We start from the raw sequence: 18999 nt of genomic DNA, 5'->3' as shown, positions 1-18999 counted from the left end.
TTCTGACTTTTATGTGTTTAAGAATCCGATCCTGCTCATGTTGAAATAAATGGCAAAACTCCTATAGGCTTCAATGAGAGCAGGAACAGACCTTAAATTCTCAATCTTTATGTTGTAATAACATGTTTGAATTTACTTAGTCATCTTCACTTAGATTTGTATATAATTTTTAATATTGGTATGATGTCTAAAGCAGCAGAATTAGCATAGAAATGTGTCTCAAAAGTAGCAATAAGCCTGTAATAAGTTTAAAAGTCTCTGGTAGAGGGAGCCAGATTCTTTGTTGTCCTGCACCTGGGGCAGTCATTTATACTACTGCAAAATGGGTGCAAAATACTAACCATTGATACTGTTTTTCACTACTGTGCACTAAGTGCATGCAACAGTTAATTGGGCCCAAGGTAACTTGCTGTTGATGTATTGCAATGGAAGTTACCTTTTACTGAGAATTCTCTTTTAGGTATCAGGATTATGTTATCATCTTATCCCATCAATGCCATCGAAAGCCTGCCTGTTATGAACCAACTCGACGATGAACCAACTATCAAAGAGCTTAGCTTTGCCATAGATGGACTCCCCAATGGAAAGGCCCCCGGAAAAGACTGAATACTGTCAGAGGTCATAAAATGCGGAAAACCTATTCTACTGCACCATCTTCACAAGTTGCTCTACCTGTGCTGGAAAGAAGGCAAAGTACCACAAGAAATGAGAGACGCCAACATCATCACTCTCTATAAAAACAAGGGAGACAGGAGTGACTGTAATAACTATCCTAGCATTTCCCTTCTTAGCATTATGGAAAAAAACCTTTGCCCGAGTTGTCCTGAACAGATGTCAGACTCTTGCAGACAGAGTCTATCCCAAATCACAGTGCAGTTTCAGAGCTAAAAGATCTACTATTGACATGATCTTCTCACTGTGACAACTACAAGAGAAATGCAGAGAACAAAAAAAGCCCCTTTACATAGCCTTCACTGATCTTACAAAGACTGGATACCCCCCAAAGTCCTTAAGCATGATTCAATCCTTCCATGAAAACATGTACGGAACAGTTCAGTACAACAATTCAGTCTCTGAGGCTTTCCAGGTTTGTAGCAGAGTTAAGTAAGGCTGTGTACTTGCCCCAACTCTGTTTGTGATCTTCTTCTCCTTGCTACTGAAACAAGATTTTGGTTCCTCAACTGAAGGAATCTACTTGCACACAAGATCTGATAGAAAGCTATTCAATTTTGCATGACTCAGATCTAAAACCAAGACTCGGTAGGCACTTATCCAACACCTCCTCTTTGCTGATGACACAGCAGTGACAACCCACAAAGAAGCTCATCTCCAAAACCTTATGGACAGCTTTTCTAAAGCCTGACAAGATTTTGGGCTTACCATAAGCCTAAGAAAGATGAACATAATGTGGCAAGGAGTTGAGGAAGCACCCTCCTTCAAGATCAACAACTATGAACTTGAAGTGGTGAACGAGTTCACACACCTGGGGTCCACTATCCCAGTCAACTTTTCACTTGGAATGGAACTCAACATCGACACTGGAAAAACTGCCACAAAAATGTCTAGACTGAGCAAGAGGGTATGGCAAAAGAACAAACAAACTGACAGAACACACAAAGATCTGTGTATCGTGCATGTGTTATCAGCACAGTTTTGTATGGGAGCAAGACATGGACCTTATTCTCTCATCAGGAAAAGAGGCTCAACTGCTTTCATAGGCGTTGCCTTCACTGAATCTTTGGAATTTCCTGGAGGGACAGAGTTACCAACACTGAGGTGATCAAGCGGGCCAGTATACCCAGCATGCAAACTCTCCTCAAACAGAGATGCTTCTGCTAGATTGGGCATGTGTGCCGAATTAAATGACGGATGCATTCCAAAGGACATCCTTTACGGCGAATTGGCATATGGAAAAAGACCCAAAGGATGTCCAAAATTGCATTTCAAGGAAGTGTGCAAGCGAGACCTTAAAGAAATGGACATGGTTGTGGACAACTGGAAGATCACACTTAAGACTAGAGCCTTTGGAAACAACATCTCTGGAGTTACAAGAGGAAGCCGTCCAGCTTAGCAAAGGAGAAAAGAGCTTGCAGAAGGCAGAGCGCAAAAGGTCAAAACATCACCTTTAAATGTGACAGATGTGGCAGAGATTGTCTCTCTCGAGTGCATCTCTTCAGCCACAGCCGTGGTTGCCATAAAACTAACTGAGAAAATTCTTTACTTCTCAGGGGTGCATACCCATGGTCTCTCGAGACTGAAGGATGCCTACTACGAATTCTATTTAAACCTGGACATTCCCAAATATAAGTCAGTTAAATATGGTATTATTATCCTTCATCGTGAATCATTAAACATCTTATCACTCCTGCCTATTAATAAAGAATATATTCATAAATACAGTAGATTTGGTAAAAATGTGATGACCAAGCCTATTTGTGTCCAGCTTCTTCATTATTCAAAACTGTGCAGTCTCTGGAAAAATTATGTGGAAGCCTGACTGAGATTTCTTTGGAACGGGGTCCTGTCAATCCTATTGGATCAGTAAAATGCTCATGTTCAATGGAATTATTTAAATTTTCATGCATTGGAGAGGTATGAAAAGTTACAGAAATACAGTACTCATAGCAATGGTGCAGTTTTCATTTTGAGGAGGCCTTCCCATGTACCACACATTTCTTGTTCATCAAATTCCAGTAAAAGTGCTGTAATTTTAAAAAGAAAAAACCCTGCTGTTACATTCCACCAGGATCAGAGATTCTTTTTCTAGTTTTTCTACAACAGTAGAAAATTGTTATGAACTTAACAGTGTGGTACAACACTTATTGTAGACTTGTGTGCAATACATATATGCACTGGACTTTTTTTTAGTTATGAATGCTGACTGTTTTATAGGATGTTTTGCCTTGGGGAGACATATCTTTCTTTTACACTTAATTTGATTTACTGCTAGCCATCCAAGGTTTTGATTTTGTAGTAAGAGAGCAAAAACTATTTTAAACCTCTTTCTGCCAGCTGTACTAGAAAGTATCTTATGGTGAATTGCATTGCTTGCATTGTATACGGCTTGATATGACATTATGAATTCCACTGTAGTTCAAGAGGTGGTAATTTCTGTACCTCCTACAAGGGAACAACTTAAATTGATATAACTGTAGATTAGAAAAACGTGAATGTTGTAGAGCAATTCTCTATAGCACAAGGGGGTGCACAAATACTTTTTTGTCAGTGGGTTAAGAGATTTATTTTAACATATATTAGGTTGGTATTTTAGTTGGAGATAGCACAGAGCTCAGTGGAGGTAACTGTGCCAAGTGTGTGCCATGGCAACCAAAATACATTTCACCCTTCTGGGGGGGTTTCCATTAAAACACTTCCTTGTAGTTTAAAAAGCAGCCAACTTTATGATCCCAACTAAACAAAACTATGCTATAATTACCAATGTTTTAACAACACATATTTCTGTCTGCATTTGTCTACACAAATGCTGCTAGATTGCATTCCTTGCCAATAGATGGAGACAGAATATTTGAGATTTTGATGACATTCTCATCGCACATTTAAGGAGCTGGCCATTACAGAATTCTCAGTTGTCTCCAGCAGGTGGAACAGCTTCTTCAGCTTCTAGTTGATTATTAAGAATCTTGGGCTTAGTGGGTCTGATGCTCTCCTCAGCATTCCTGGTGTATTCAGGTGATACGGCTATACAGAGTATAGTGGAGAAATTGGAGACCAAGTCTAGGGGCAGGAGGAGGTGCTTGGATTCAGGGACCACATGCAGATCAGCATCAGGAAGTCCTTCTGCCTAATTGGGCGCAGGGTAACTTGCTGTAGAATCTCCCACCATAGAGGAGTTCCCAGGAGACACCTTGGCTGTCAGAAGAGTGCCTCAGCTAGCAAGTATCAGAGGGGTAGCCACGTTAGTTTGGATCTGTAAAAGCGGCAAAGAGTCCTGTGGCACCTTATAGACTAACAGACGTATTGGAGCATAAGCTTTCGTGGGTGAATACCCACTTCGTTGGATGCATGTAGCAAGAATCAGATAGCAAGAATCATTATACCTGGGCCTCAGGCAGCCAGCTCCTCTCTTCAGTATTTCCAGGCCAAATCCTTGCCCCACTGATTTCAAATGACAAAACTCCCACAGACTTCATTGGATTCAGGATTTCAACTGCTGTCTCTACTGTTTCATACTGGAGGTTTCTTGCACCACCATCCAGAAAATGCTCAAGACCCTCTGGATGACTTGACAACATAGGGTCAGGTACTCCCTTTTCCTTTTCATGATGGGCACCGAGGTGCCCCTTCTCCACTGTAGTTCTCTCCTGAAATGGGGTCATATAGGCTTGGCATTTGGAAGAGCCTGGATATGGATGTATCCTTCCTCTCCTAATTCTCAAGCATTGCTTTCTATGCTCATCACATCAAGCTCCTGATGACATACTCCTTCCAGGGCAGCTTCCAAAAAAGTCTCCAGAGTAGTGTGGGCTTAACCCTTCCCTCTCATATTCCATATCCGGGCAGAAATATAAGTCCAACCACACTCTTTCATCTAGCATTATGCACAGCAGTCCCTAAGTAGCTGAGGCTGGTACTTGCCATAGGCAAGGATCTTACCCCCAACAGAAAAAACAGGCACCACTTACCGCTGCAGCAGGAAAACACAACTATGACTATGGCTGTATGGAATTTCTAGATGCAGCACACTTGGCTTTTAAAGAAAGAGCTACGTAGAAGATGGAAAAAGGAAATCAAAGAGAAACAATCACACCTTTCCTTTCAGTATCTCTGAGAGGAGGTGGGCTTCTATTCAGGAAGGCGTGAAACTGAAGTATTCACAGTGATATAGAAGAACTTGAAGAAAGAAAATTAACAGGTACTATGTTTTCACTTAAATTCATAATGTGAGACTCTAAAGAGAGCATTATATAAAAGGTGAGTTGAGAGGAACACTCCCTTGATGAAGGCTGTGTGAAAGCACAATGTAGTAAGTGTTTTAAGACTCTGTATTAAGTGTTAGAACATATTTTACTTTTTGCTTCCATATCACAACTAAGTTGTATTTTTCATGGTAGATATGCAATATCTGATGTATAGATTCTTGTGATAATCTTAATGGAATCTGTTTGTTTCTCCACTAATGACACTGAGACTTGGCCAAGGTATTGATTTTAGATGTGATAGGCCATTATCAAGGCATACATTTCCATTAACAATTTCACTGCAGTACCATACTTCAAAATAGTATGGTACATGAGGTTAAAAAGACCCAAATGCTGAACAGGCATTGGTTTGCTGACTGACTGTAGCGATGACCAAGCAGAATTGTATGGTGCGCATTATTACTTCTAACTATTGAATTAAACAATGAATTTTAAAGAAATAAACTTGAAATTTCAATTAAGATGCTGTCATTTTATTTAATAGATGTTCATGGAAATATCAACACAGCTGAACACTTATGTAAAGAATGCATCATCACTGAACATTTTCCCTATGTTTTAGCCAATTACAAATGAAACTAGGAATACAAGTACAATTTCTCTGTATTTTTATTGAACTACGGAGAGCTGATTAAGATGAGATTTTAGACATTTTTCTGCACTTTTATGAATAATATGGTGTTGTTTTTTTTTTTTTTATGTTTGTTATAAGGTCACCTATTCATGTAGCTGATTTGAATGAAATGTCATTTGGTAAAATGTAAGAGCGGGCTTTCTTAAAGTATATAAAACAATAACAATGCCATTCCAAGGAAAAAAAATAAGAATGAAAAAAGTTAATGGGCAGACTGACTGTCAATTTGTCCCTTATTGAGTAAGTCTTTGTTTAATAAGGCTTCTTTGATCATTTTAATAAAATCATGAGCAATTGTGACCAGCTTGTACTCTCTTCTCCCCTATTTACACAATGGAAAAAAAGATCTTTGCAAACTTATTAAAATGTTGGTCCCATGAAGTAAAATAAGTGAGATTTATGTCTTGAATATTCTTGAATACTTGTACAAAGAATGCATTTCAATAATAAAATTTGCAGCCCTTTTCCAGCACTACTATAAGCTCTGTGACCTTGCTCTGAACAGAGTTAAATTATACTTGCATCTTATGAATATGAGAGTTTACAGCATTGGCACTTTTTACAGTTTACAGATACCACTTTTCCTATAGCAAGAGACCTGGCCAGGTGATCAAACCTAGCTGTTGCTTATGTATAGAGCACTATTTTTAGACCTCCTAGCCAGAGCTAAACATTGTGCAACACTTGCAAAGCAAAATAGGGCTATGATGTATAGCATCCATTATAATAATTAATTAGCAAGCAACAAACAATTGTACAGTATTTCAGACTGAAAATAGCCTATATACTGAGAACTGTTTTTTTTCCCTTTCCCAGTATATTTGTCCTTTTATGCTATTTTCCAGACATGGATCACCACATACCAGGATCATTTGTCTCAACCGTATACAGATAAAGGATATATGGAAATAGCGATTCGTAAGTCCATGCTGAATGAAGATAATTTTGAAGATGGTGTTATTGACAGGTATAATTAATATTTATTGTGTACACTATAGAGTTTTGTGTTGGACCATTCATATAGGAATTGCATGACAGAGAATGATAAAATGAGACCATTTCCACATGGACCATTTCCAATGTCCCCCCACATCCACATGCCAAGGGAACTCTCCATGTCCAGGTCTTCCCTTCCCCATGCCAGCACCAGACCCCTGTCCTAGGATCATGTAGAGTGTCCTTTGTGGGATTGGCAAACTGTAGATAAGAGGAGAGTGAGATGGAGCCTGAAGGAATGTACTCTGTCTGTAACACCAATAGACCCCAGTCATCGGCGGGCGGGCGGGATCGAACCTGGGGACTCTGGAGCTAATTGTATGAATCTCTACTGCATGAGCTAAAAGCCACGTGGCCTTTAGCTAAGGCTGCAGAGCAGACTCATTAATCTCTCTCTAAGTAGTCTCAGTGCCACTAGTGGGGTGTTCTGTCCCATCACAGAAGGTGAGTGGGTTACACATTCTCCTACCAAACCTCAGGGAATCCACTCCAGAATTAAAGTTTTATTAATTTTTGAGTTGAAACTTCTCCATGCTGTGGATCCCCTCTTTTGAGGTTGGGTTCCAGAAGTGGGCTCCAACTGTCATGTGTCCACCTCCAGCTAACAAAGTAGGACCTTTACAATCTAATAAATACTTGAGATGGCTGTATACATTCTAGCCCATAGATGGCAGTGGTAAACATACATACAAGCTATAATTTGTATGCTAACATTTGCACCAGCTTCTGCTGTTGCAAAAGGAATTGCATTTTATCATTGGTAAAAAATATATATATAAAAAAAATAGTGCAAAGCTAATTCCCCCTGCCCCGTGAATCTGGCGAAAATGTGCTATTTGCTGGTTTAATAACCTATGCAAAAGTTTTTAACAGCTCTGAGATGGTTCTTTTTAAATGTTGATCATTCAAACCTTGCTACCAGGTTGCATAGAATAAGTTTGAAAAATTGAACTACTTATGATTATGCTAATTTTCTGAAAATCATCTTTTCTTTTGCAGGGAGACTGGACTGCCCAAAACAGGAGTTGGAGCTGTTTTGCCAAGACACCCTTCAGATCACTTTCAAATGTTAGTAATCCTCCCCAAAAAACAGCAAATAGTGATGTGCTGTTTAGGGATAAATTATATTTGTTCTCTGTGGCTTGTATTGTGTCTGGGTCTGGAAAGATCCCTAAAACTTTGTTTTTACATTAGCTAATTGAGAATTACTTCTTGAATTATTGTATTTAGTTCATCCATAATATTATGCTTAGTATGTATGGTTTTCACTTCCAGCATAGCTAGTGACTCAAGTAACATTATTTAGTAATAGTATATTGGTAAAATAATTACACTAATTTTAATCTAAGAAAAAAGAGCAATGCATACAATACACAGGGCTGTAGTACTACCTATTATTAATGTTGCTGGACACTTTCTATTGTAAGACCCTGTTTTTTGTTACCTATATGTTTGCCAAACTTTAACAATGTGAGAGAATGTTTTCATGCTCGCTGTCTGCTTCAGGCTGGTGTTTTGTTTTTGTTTTTTTTTAAATTTCAGCCAAAACAATTCAACTGTTTCTGAAAAGGAGGTTGGAGGAAAAAATGTCATTTTTCAGTGTTAAAAAATGTCAGTGGGACCTAATTACCTTTTATGATTTGGGCCTAGAGCACACAATGTAGCCTGTAGGGGAAAAAGTATCATCTCACTTTGCTGGTCTGTGCTGTCCCAATATGACCCCTTGTATGCAGATGCACAGTTAGGGTTATCTAAACAATCGTAATTCTGCTTCTGTAGTGCCAGGAGAATAACCAGAATCTCTGATGCAATTTTGTGCATCCATTACAAAGATTCATCTAATTAATGATCACAAAACATCAATACCTTACTCTGAATCATACAGGGTTAGGCAGTCTGTGGGTTGCATCTTATCCCATTTTTCATTTACCTCCATGTCTTTAATTATTCTTTCCTTCAAAATTTGTTCTTGCATATTGTGGTCAGACTAACTGGTCTGTAGTTGCTTAGATTGCATTTTTTCCCTTTCTTAAATATAGATGTTATATTTGCTATTCTCCAGTCATAGAGTACTACCTCTGATTTGATATATTTATTAAAAATCCTTGCTATCAGACGTGCAATTTCATGTACCAGTTCTTTCAGTATTCTGGGAGGGGGATTATCTGCTCCCCATCCCCCCTGACCCATGATTTGACTGCATTAAGCTCTATGAGTTTAGCTTCTGCCTTGACTGGTAATTTTCCATTTCGATAAACTCATGATCATTAGCCATTCTGCCTTTGTCCTCATGTTCTAGGTTATCATCCTTATTGGAAATTGAGCCAAAGTATTCATTTAGGCTAAGGACATGGCATTTATGACACTTGCATAGCAAGTGCAAAGCTTAATGTGGTAATAAAGCATCAGGTTTAGGATTGGAGTCATGTGCTTATGAAACCAGTTATAAAACCAATGCTCTGTGGTTCTCTTTTTTAGTACTTCACAAGTACAAGCTGTGTAAGTATAATGTCTTCTCCAAATATAAAATCAGAAGTAAGGATTAAAATCTGATGGGGATACAGAGATAGAGTTGAAGTTGTGTATTTGCATACCATATTTTGGGGGGGTTATTGTAAAGGAGAACTTCAGCTTAGAATGTCAGTTTGTGATTTTAAAAAATTACAAATATTCCTTAAGGGTTTTCATGCTGACATGAGTGATACAGTGACATAACTACAGATTAATGAAGATTTTACCGGGGATAGCTTCTGATGTGGAAAAGACATCATGTGTATCAAACATGGAATTCTCTTTAACTCTTAAGTTTTGTTTAAAAGATATAATTGGAAGTCATTCTTGATTTAACAGTGTTAAACTAAAAGTAAAATGTGAAATCAGCCTCTGCTGCCTCAGGGTTAAGCACTGTGGAAACTGTCTGCCTGGCAATATAAGTCTGAGCATTATAAATGAGGTTTGATGTAAGCATAGGATAGAGATTTTGAAACCCAAAGGAACAAGGCAAGTGATCCCAAGTGTAAAGGCAGTGGAGCAGTGCATCATATCCGTAGGGCCAAAGCATTTTATTACAAGATCTGTTAGGGTGGACATGAGGACAATGCAGGAGAAGGTGATCTGTCTGGGAGGGGAAAGGCATAGTAGTTTTGGGGGTTTCAATATGTTATAACATTAAAATAATCAAACTGTCATAAGGAAACAGAGATAAGTTGGGTTTTAATTATATCAGATTCCAATCCTCCATGTAATTTTCTTATAACTTTAAGATGTCTCTCATTTACCATACAGATAGATGTATACAGATAGAATGCTAATTATGGTAAAAACACTTTAATTCCACAGTGTTTCAGAATCTGCTCTCTTGAATGTAAATTTTTTTTTTTTTGCTTCTCACTGACTGTGTAGCTGTTAAAATTAAATGCCAACTTAAAAAAGACAATGCAAAAGAATGAGTTTGCTCAATGGACTGAAAAGGAGTGCTTCATGTTATGTCGGAAAGACTGTAATCATAAGATACATTTCAACATCAAATTAACCCTTATGGGAAAATAATATTTTTATAGTAATACTTGAAGTATTCCACTTGCTTGTAAAAGAAGAATATTTTGGAAAATTTCCAGACAATGTCAAAGACAATAACATTCTATATGACTGACTAATATTCAGTGATTGGTCTGTCTGTGTTTCTTTGTGCTCTTAAAGTTTGATCTTATTCAGACAAGTGCAGTGTCAGTCACATCACATTTTTCTTGTTGGTGTTCAGCCATCCAAAAAAATTAGATTATAGATAGGGTTCATAATAAATAACTTTTAATTATTTTAAGGTTTTTTTTTAAAAAAGGAGCTAAGTATTTAAATTTAGTTTTCCAATCTACTGTTGCCCATACTCAAGATAGGTGTGCAAATGCTTGATGTATGTACATGTAGCTAAGTTCACGTAGACCAGAGAGACTGCTTTCATGGTAGCAGCTCTGTGTCAGGGAGGTGGGTGCAAAGTGTAGATGAGACCTCCTCTGTATTGAGTTTCAGTCAATTTTGCTTACTGAAGTTTTTGAAGTGTTTGAAGAACTTCAGGCTATGACCTATAATTTGGTTACATTCCCTGTACAGCTGTTAAATCTAATGGGTAGACACTGATCCATTAGTGGTAGAGATAATTTGTGCATCCTAGGAAGTGCAACATGCCAGGATCTCTTAAACAAGCAATTGTTATGTTCTTGGTCAAGAAATCATCTATTGATGCGCTGGAGAGGTTTTAGTTGGGGGCTGAAGGTGACGGCTAGTGGCGTTCTGTTACTTCCTTTGTTGGGCCGGTCACCTTCAGCCCCCAACTAAAACCTCTCCAGCGCATCATCAAGGATCGACAACCTATCCTGAAGGACGACCCATCACTCTCACAGATCTTAGGAGACAGGCCAGTCCTTGCCTACTGACAGCCTCCCAACCTGAAGCAAATACTCACCAGCAACCACACACCACCCAACAAAAACACTAACCCAGGAACCTATCCTTGCAACAAAGGCCGTTGCCAACTATGTCCACATATCTATTCAGGGGACACCATCACAGGGCCTAATCACATCAGTCACACTATCAGAGGCTCGTTCACCTGCACATCTACCAATCTGATGTATGCCATGATGTGCCAGCAATGCCCCTCTGCCGTGTACATTGGCCAAACCGGACAGTCTCTACGTAAAAGAATAAATGGACACAAATCATACGTCAAGAATTATAACATTCAAAAACCAGTTGGAGAACACTTCAATCTCTCTGGTCACTCGATTACAGACCTAAAAGTGGCAATTCTTCAACAAAAAAAACTTCAAAAACAGACTCCAACAAGAGACTGCTGAATTGGAATTAATTTGCAAACTGGACACCATTAAATTAGGCTTGAATAAAGACTGGGAGTGAATGTGTCATTACACAAAGAAAAACTATTTCCCCATGTTTATTTTCCCCCCTACTGTTTCTCACACATTCTTGTCAACTGCTGGAAATGGCCCATCTTGATAATCACTATAAAAGGTTGTTGTTGTTTTTTTTCTCTCCTGCTGGTAATAGCTCACCTTAACTGATCACTCTCATTATAGTGTGTATGGTAACACCCATTGTTTCATGTTCTCTGTGTATATAAAATCTTCCTACTGTATTTTCCGCTGCATGCATCTGATTAAGTGGGCTGTAGCCCACAAAATCTTATGCTCAAATCAATTTGTTAGTCTCTACTGTGCCATAAGTACTCCTGTTCTTTTTGCAGATACAGACTAACACGGCTGCTACTCTGAAACCAATCATCTCTGTTAATGATCTGCTCATGGCATCTCTTTTGTACCATTGACCATGACATCTGATTGACAGAGATTGATATAGACCCCGGAGTGTTCCAGAATGGTACTTGAATGGCTGTGTTCCTTACTGTCTGAAAGGACTGAGAAAGTATCGTTGGGTGATTGCTCTTCTGTCTCGATGGTGCTCTCATGAGATGGGCCAAGGTCCTGTTCTGTCACCCTTCTTCACTGTGTAGGCAAGTCACTAGGGATGATATATTGTTTTCTTCTCAATGCATCAATATACTGATGGCTAGTGTCAACAGGTACTGATTTGGCCTATATACCTTTTATTGTTTGCTTTCCGGCTACTTTGGAGCCCACTTTTCTGTTTGTATTCTGTCCTGATAGTTGAGATCTGCTGAGGTGTTGAAGCTAACAATTTGAAGGGGAAAAATAATTCAAGTGATTTAGGATAGTGAGATATATAACATTTGCAAATGTTATAAACAAATTAGAAAGTAATGGATTAACTTCATAAACAGAGAATTTATTTTTCAGAAAATTTGATTTCTAACCTGATTAGTATTGCTTTCAAGTATATTTTTCTCTGTACTGGCTATTATTAGACTTTATCTGATTTATTGTACTAGATTAAAACAGAGAGTGAAATGAAGTCCTTGTTGAAGTCAAAGGCCTCTTCCTATGCGACAGTTAATTGAAAAAGAAGAACCTGAACTGGATTCTGGGTACAAATTTTTCAGTAAATCTGTATATGGTGAAGTGACTTTAAGTTGTTATGCTGTTCCTTGCCAATCACATTTGAAGAACATCTAGGCCCAGATTTTGGAATTTGGATGCACAAAGCTAGAAACCTATATCCATGTTTAGGTACCTAAATTGGTGGCTTGATTTTTTCAGTTATACTAAACATCCTCTGGTCTTATTGACTTCAGTGTGAGCTGTAGATTCTTGGCATTGCTGAAAATCAAGTATTTTATTTAGGTATGAAATATGGATTTAGTTGTCTAACTTTAGAGAACTACATTTCTAAATGCTGGCCCTCACTCTTAACAAAATCTGTTTTAAAGAAAATTTTGGAGTCACTTGTGTGCAATGTAGTGGAGATGAAAGCAGATAAAAGTCTATTCCATTGACCCTAAATGTGTTAGAGGAAGGTGAGGGGAGCCAATGTTACATTTTTTCAACCCTTTCAGAAACTCTTTTGAGAGAGCCATGTGAGAGTGGCATCTTAGGTTAGGGGAGCCTGGTGTATGGATCCTTGTGTATGGACATTGGTATGGCTCAGCTATATACAGATGGTACCTGACATAATGACCTCTGCATAATAGGTTATGATCCATGACTGGAGCTCCTACATGATACTGCAATACAAATAGCAATAATCTGAGGGATCTGTGTTTCCAGGTTTCATGTTGAGGGAACAGGGTATAGTGCAGAGGCCCGTACTCCACATGAGGCCTGGGGATACCCGGGATTTCGTTGCTGATCTCTGTAAACTCACGTGGTTGCAAGGCCATGTCCCCTCTGTGGACCCATAAGACCCTCCCCATTAAAAATAAGTCAGGAACTTTGTGAGTTACATCTTGTTGAATTTCCTGCATTGCTTTGCCTTGTCTGTGGGTTATTCAAATACATATCAGTTTATTCATGATGAGAAGTGATTCTCTCTCAACAAACTTGTGTATTGCTGGTTTGAGCAAAATGGACACAATTTTCTTTTAAATGCAAAACAAAAAGAGTAGCTGTGCAGCTGCTGGTATATATATTTTTAAATAGAAGAAAAGGAAATAAAAAATTGAGGCAATGATAGCCCTGTTGAATATAATGGTGGGTAAGCTAGCCAAATCCACAAACTTGATATTTACCGTACAGATTCCTTCTTAAAAGCTACATAGTCTAAGGGGTTCATTTTAACTGGATCATCTGCTTTTGATGATAGCTTTGAACCCATTTCAAAAAGTTAGTCATTGCCTTGGAGTAGGATCTTCAGAGAGGGTATACTTTAAGACCAACACATAATGTTTGGTGAGGATGATCAAAGGATGTTGCAGTCTTTATTTTATTTATAGAGCCCAAAGTGTCCTTCAAGTAAGTAGGAGAAAATGGAAAAGTAGTCTTTGGACTATATCTTTGAAATGTATAGTTACTGAAGGCCAGGGATGGGCAGGACAGGAGCTAAATGTAATTTGTTTGGCCACTTCACATAACTATCACATTTTCCTGTCAGTTTTTAGGCATAATTTTAAAAGACCATTTTCCATCAAGAAGAGAAATCATCCAGTGCTAAATCTTCAAAAGTGCTCATTCTAAAATGTGCTTTTACGTTTGAATAAGCCCATTTTATACAAATATGCAAATATGTATAAATTGCAGTAGTTGTGTATCAAAATTAAACATGTACAAGTGCAATTTAGCACTTATACTTTTGGAGATTTGAGCTCAGGCCTTGCTCATTTTTAGCAAAGAACCCTGTTGTGGAATCTGAAATACAAACCACTGTTTATTAAAGACTGAACCAAAATTATCACTAAACCAATTAATCCAACTCTGTTAGAGAAAATCACAATGTCCAAACTGAATAAATCACTCATTATGAATTTTCCATCCAACCAGAGTTAAAATCTTCTCTGCTACATCACTTAAGGCTAACATTTTCCCCATTGCCTTTGTCCTATCCAGCAACATGCATTTAAATATTATGAGTCAGTCTTCCATAGATGCTGTTTAGTGATGTAGCTTAGCTAGTAAACTGGACCTTTCTCCTTTTCTTTATCTCTGTCTAGTTGCCTCATGCAATAGCTAGACTGAACTGTACCTGACTCTGGTTGAGGACTGTACGTAGAAGGCAAGGTCCCTGACCTGTCTTCAGGGATTTTACCTCTAGAGACCCCTCCGTCTATTGCCGTAACGCCACCAAATTATTAAAGCTGACATGCCTTTCGTCCTCCAAGCTGTTGGAGGCGCTTCATTTAAATTAAAAGATACATGAGCCTGCACTCTGCCATCCAGAAACTGACCAACAGTATTTGGACAGCACTAAACTTCTATTTCGCTCTCTTGGCTGTCTGCTCTTAACTGCACAAATAGGTGACAGACAGAGGAAAGATCTGGGTTACTATTCCCAGGTAACTCTCTGATGACTAATTGTGAGGCAAGTCCTCAATCTGGACACAAGGCAACATTAATCATTGGGATCCCCAGACCAGTGATTCTGAAACTTTTTGTATTGGCAACCCCAGTTAGTATATAGGCTTGTTTGTCAGCCTGAGATAAAATATTGGGTTTGACTTTTTGATACTCTTATATCTTATACTAATATGTGCGAAGAGCAATGAACAAAGACACTGTGTGTAGCATTTCCCACAAGCAGATGGTGCTTTTAGTACAATGAGAAAAGATAAGGGATAGCGCTAAAGTGTTACGGGGTATGGTGGGAGTGTAATATATGAGCAGACACTGGAAGGCTGCCTGGCTCCTCTCTCAAGCCAAAGTCAAGCAACCAGTTAGAAGGGTTAAGGGGGTTGGGGAGGAGGCATAAGACACCCTAAAAACCAAAGAAAGGCCTGGCCTTGGCCAGAACACAACCTTACTCCTTACCCCTCCCGTGGGATACAAAAGAGGTGGGATAAAGACCCCAGACTTCCTGTCCTCCAAAACGGAACATGACCATAAGTTGTAAGGGGAGTGACTAGGGCGTGCACTGCAGGTATTTGGGCCTGCTAAAGAGGAGGAGATGGGAATGGGGGATAGGGACACAGACAAGGCTGTGCAGTGTCAGAGCTGGAACGGAACACTGGGAAACAGACTGTGTCAGCGTATAGAGCAATGGATATGCTTGCTTGGAACTAACCCCAATAAACGTTGCATTGCCTGCACTTCGGACTTCCGGTCTTCTGCTTTCTGTCTGCATGACAAGAACCAGGGAAGCCTGGTTTCAAACAGCAAGCCTGAGTGCGACCCCAACCCCTTATAAATTAAAAACACATTTTTTTATATTTAACACTATTTTAAATGCTAAATTTATAACCCTATTGTTTAAAATGAATTTACCTTTTCTCACTGTTTTTAAATTAAATCTAAAACACATTTTTATCAAATGATTGTTATAATCAGAAAAGTTATTTTTTAATATTGGGGGAGGGGTGTGAAGAAACTCTGTCAGTATTACTTTTCACAGCAGACTTAGTGTCCCATTGTTATTCTTATTTCTGTGCTGCTGCTGGCACTGGCACTGCCTTCAGAGCTGGGTGACCAGAAAGTGGTCTGGTCAGCTCTGAAGGAGGTGCCGCCACCAGGAGCAGTGCAGAACTGCAGAAATAAGGGTGGTAATGCTATACCATGCCACCCTTACTCCCTGTATCACACTTGACCTTTGCACTGGGAGGGGTGGCTACAGGGGGGCTAAGGCAAATTTTGGGGTGACCCAGCACCACCCCACCAGCATGTCTGACTGTTAAATTATAGATTTGCTTTTTTTGTTGGTGCCAATCTCAGTGTTCTGATTTGTCTGCGGTGTAATACAGCTCTTTAGCTGCTGAACAATCAAGCCTTCTTATGTTGTCTCAGTCCCACCTTTTCAGTCTCAAGACAACAAACCTCCATGCACTATACTACAATCACCAGAGTCCAATTTCCTTAAAGTGGTTATGATACCAAATATATACTTTGTTTAGGAGCAAGGATCGCGGCATTATACATTTACAATACTTTTTGAAGTAAATACACTACATTGTGATGGAAAGGTGTGTGTAATTTTCTGAAACGCTAGATTTAAATTATATATTTATTTTAGCAGTTGTTCTCGGTTTCATGCATGTGCTCGTGACCCTGATGTAATAATCTTGTGACCCCTCAAGGGGTCGCGACCCCCAGTTTGAGAACTCCTGTCCTAGAAAAATGCATTGACAGCCACCTGAAAAGATCCTACAGCTTTTTTACACTGATCTAGCACTCTCTAACCACTTTCCATATACCACCAGAGACCTTACAAGAATTGTATATAGAGCCCCTCTCTTCTCATTGTAAGACTCCTCTGAGCATGGTCTGGAGGGTTCCACTTTGCTGGATATAGTACCTAAATAGTTAAATACCTGCCTAAACTCTGTGCAGCTGAATCTCCTATGTTACAGAACAAGTCCTATCTCCTGAACATATTTATTTTCTGCTGCTTATCTACCTATAAGTCTGCTGATAATTTCTCCCCCATTGTACTTTAAGGTGAGTGCTCCTTCCTTTGAACTGACAGGAACAAAGTCTGGGGTGCATTAGCACTGCACCTGGCAGACAGACAGTGGGTGGAAAATGCTCAGTTATTCTAACAGCACTCATAATCCTACAGGCTACAGCACATAAACATAGTTCAACTGTAGGAAAAAATGCTGATTTAAACTTTGAATTGGAAGGTTGTAGTAGGAATTGCTCCACTTTGCTCCTGTGAATGATACCTATGGTTAACCTCTCTACTGTTTCCTAACTTACATATCTCTTATGAAACGAAGGATGTCCTTTTAATTCAAGCTATAATAGAGAAAGATTTTGTATTACAGTTACAATATCTTACAAAGGAAGATATCAGGCCATATTTTCAGACATGTATGTGCCCAGCTTATAGGTGTAAGTACTTAAAAGTGAAAATGGAGGGCTGTGCATACACATCAGTGTGTGCATGCAAAGCTCTAACTCTGTGTGCACATCTCAGTACTTGCTTATATAGGCCGAGTGTATGCAAATAGGTGGGTGAATTTTTGCACACGCATATCTGAAAATGTAGCACTATATGGCTCAGTATCAGGACTGCTCCCAGTTAAATTAATATAAAAATAGTCTGCCTCTGGATTCTGACCTGGAATTTCCTTTTTTCCAAGTAGAAAGAGGGAAGTAAATTGCAGCGTACATTTGCTCAGTCAACCTTATTCACGAAGTGAAGGACAGTCTTTTTGGACTAATTTGTTGTGACCAGATTTGACAAGACTTTAAACAGTTAACTGCACTTCTAAAAATGGTTGTTATCCTAATGTTTCCATTATCTATAAAATAAACTGACCTTAATGAAAAGGTATTTGTGATACCGTATACCTTACTTTTTTGTTTTGTGCATCGTAGGTATCTGGATACAACATACCGTATAGACTATGTTCCTCCATATGATTATACGCCATATGTAAGTATATGGAGAAGAAAAGTGCTATTTTACAGTGATGTTTTACATGTAGCTTCATATCGAGAGTATTTAATTAACCTTGGGAAAAGAAGAGGCTGCTTTTGAAATGTTGATTTGTTCACATTTGCATAGAGCCATTAGCAATATAACTATGGGAGTCAGTAATTAAGTGAGACCGTTATAACAGCTATAATTTATTTTTAAGTTTATATACTACAGGGACAAAGTTCTTCATTTGCTTATAACTTGCTAGCAAACTGTTTATTTAAGATTTCCCTCCACAGCTATTTTCTGTCCTTTCTTGGTTATCTACCACACAAGTTCAGTGTTTTGTGGAAAATAAAATATTTATAACTTTCTTTCCATCTTTGATTAAACTTATTGATGCTTCAGCATGATAAAAGTTTAAAGAATTCATTTCTGTATATCTTCTTTTTTCACCACCACATGCATGAGTATCAGGGCTCTCTTGATACAAGGAGTGAAAGAATTGTGTTATTGTGTGTATTGTAACAAATACAAAACTGGAATTAAATAATAATTAAAATAAAATAAAAACTTAAAGGAATAACAGTTTTTTGGAGGGAAAACCAAAGGTTTTGGGAAAGCTGCTTCTTTTTTTTTTTTTTTTTTTTGAGCATGGAATTGATTACTGTACCCTCTTAGAGACTCCTCTGTATTTTTAAACAAATTTTTATTGTAATCTGAATACATTGTTCATGAAAGATGCTTGCCTGTCAGACATGGAGTCTGAAGTCCGGTGTTTGTATAAAAGTTGCAGCATATATATGTGTAAGCTCTCGGACACTGGCCTAGCAAAGTACCTCAGCATTGACTGAGAGGGGACTACTTCTAGAAATAAAAGGTAGAGGTTAAAATGAGGAGGGAACATGAGGGAGTGCTGATTGCTCCATCTCACTGACTGGTGAATTGAGGACTCGCCATCCATGGGAATCTAAAATAGGAGCAGCAGAA

At 38.6% G+C, this 18999-nt stretch overlaps 1 protein-coding gene across 2 annotated transcripts in view; it reads left to right on the top strand.

Moving 5' to 3' along the window:
* CFAP95 (cilia and flagella associated protein 95) overlaps positions 1 to 18999 on the top strand; it is a 50787-nt gene that overhangs the window by 17889 nt on the left and 13899 nt on the right. For both annotated transcript variants that reach the window (XM_007065567.4, XM_043547390.1), the window contains exons 3-5: positions 6420 to 6541; positions 7570 to 7638; positions 17967 to 18024. In XM_007065567.4, coding sequence (XP_007065629.2) covers positions 6420 to 6541; positions 7570 to 7638; positions 17967 to 18024 — 249 coding nt within the window. The remainder of the gene's footprint in view (positions 1 to 6419; positions 6542 to 7569; positions 7639 to 17966; positions 18025 to 18999) is intronic.

The sequence above is a fragment of the Chelonia mydas genome, chromosome 5 (assembly GCF_015237465.2).
Source record: "Chelonia mydas isolate rCheMyd1 chromosome 5, rCheMyd1.pri.v2, whole genome shotgun sequence".
Lineage (NCBI taxonomy): Eukaryota > Metazoa > Chordata > Testudines > Cheloniidae > Chelonia > Chelonia mydas.
The sequence above is the reverse complement of the archived record's forward strand: the minus strand, read 5'-3'. Positions and strand labels throughout refer to the sequence as shown.